The 1,223-nt window shown below is 40.4% G+C and overlaps 1 protein-coding gene across 1 annotated transcript; it reads right to left on the reverse strand.

Moving 5' to 3' along the window:
* Positions 1 to 432: 432 nt before the first annotated feature.
* Positions 433 to 690, reverse strand: MELLADRAFT_88383 (uncharacterized protein; the record flags this gene model as incomplete). The annotated part of the gene is made up of 1 exon (XM_007411712.1): positions 433 to 690. The coding sequence occupies one exon, from the start codon at positions 688 to 690 to the stop codon at positions 433 to 435; it is 258 nt and encodes an 85-aa protein (XP_007411774.1).
* Between the last annotated feature and the right edge of the window lie 533 nt (positions 691 to 1,223).

The raw sequence follows: 1,223 nt of genomic DNA on the forward strand, positions 1-1,223 counted from the left end.
AACCTTTCAATTCTTGGATATTAATGTCTCTATCTCTCTCTTGGGGTTCATCAACCTAGCAACACTACGTTGATGACCACTCACAAATGTAAAACCATCTTTGAGGTAAATCCTCAGTGCTCTCAAGGGGTTCAGACATAGAATATGTTCAACTGCATGGCCGGGAATAACAACATTTGGTTACACTACAGGTGCAAATGAGATGATGAGAACAAGAAAGAACTCACATTCATCAATTTTCAATTGAGCTGAAAGTACATCAACAATGTAAGTCTTTCTTGTGAGTTAGAGGTTCCTCAGAGGTTGGAGGAACTTCGGTTTCACTTTTCATGTACTGCTCAACACCTTTGTAACCAAGCCACAATCCATTGTAGAATCAATTGAATTACTTCAGAGATTGGATCTTACCCTTTACCTGTCTTTGATCTATGGCTAAGATGGATTCTTTCCATGATTGCTCTTGTTGTGAGTGCGATTGCGCTTGGTTTCATTGTGATGATTGGGCTTGTTCCTTCCACTGTGATGATTGGTCTTGTTCTTTTCATTGTGTTCAGTCCTGTGTTCACTCTGATTGGTCTCATTTTGATGATTGGGCTTGTTTTTATTGTGATTGGTCTTGTATTCATAATGTGCAGACGGGTTGACACAAATTAAAAGAAGTGAGTGTGAGTTGTTCAAACAATGATACATTAGTGTGGCTTGAATAGAAGCGCTGCACCATTTTCAGTGGAATTGGTGTTCAATGGTGATGATGAAAATAACTCTTTTTTGCTGAACATCTCTATCTGCTCTCAGGCATCAATGCAGGGCCGAACCGTAGAGGTCATGTGAGTGTCTGAATAGTGATCTCATACGCTCTGGTATGTTAGTATTTGAGGCACAGTTTTGCTCTGATATGTTCGACTGCACCTAATAGGTGGTGAGTCTTGTTTTTTTAGTCAGTGATTTCCTTTGTTTGCCACATTGTGATGGGGTAGATGTGTTCAAAATTCCCCGCCAAGATACCACTGAATTTTGTGGTGGCAAGCCATGACAGGTGAATTACCAGCTTCAAGAATCTTGTCCTCCAAGGCTCAAATGGTGGCCATGTTGTTCTGCATGTCCCACACGGTAATTTTGATTCAGGATAGTTGAAGCATCTCAACAGGGGGGAAATTGGCTCTTAACATTGTTAAACTTTACAGTGACATGACGGAAAAATTTTTTAGAGCTCAAACTCTTGC

The sequence above is a fragment of the Melampsora larici-populina genome, assembly GCF_000204055.1.
Source record: "Melampsora larici-populina 98AG31 unplaced genomic scaffold MELLAscaffold_26, whole genome shotgun sequence".
Taxonomy (NCBI): domain Eukaryota; kingdom Fungi; phylum Basidiomycota; class Pucciniomycetes; order Pucciniales; family Melampsoraceae; genus Melampsora; species Melampsora laricis-populina.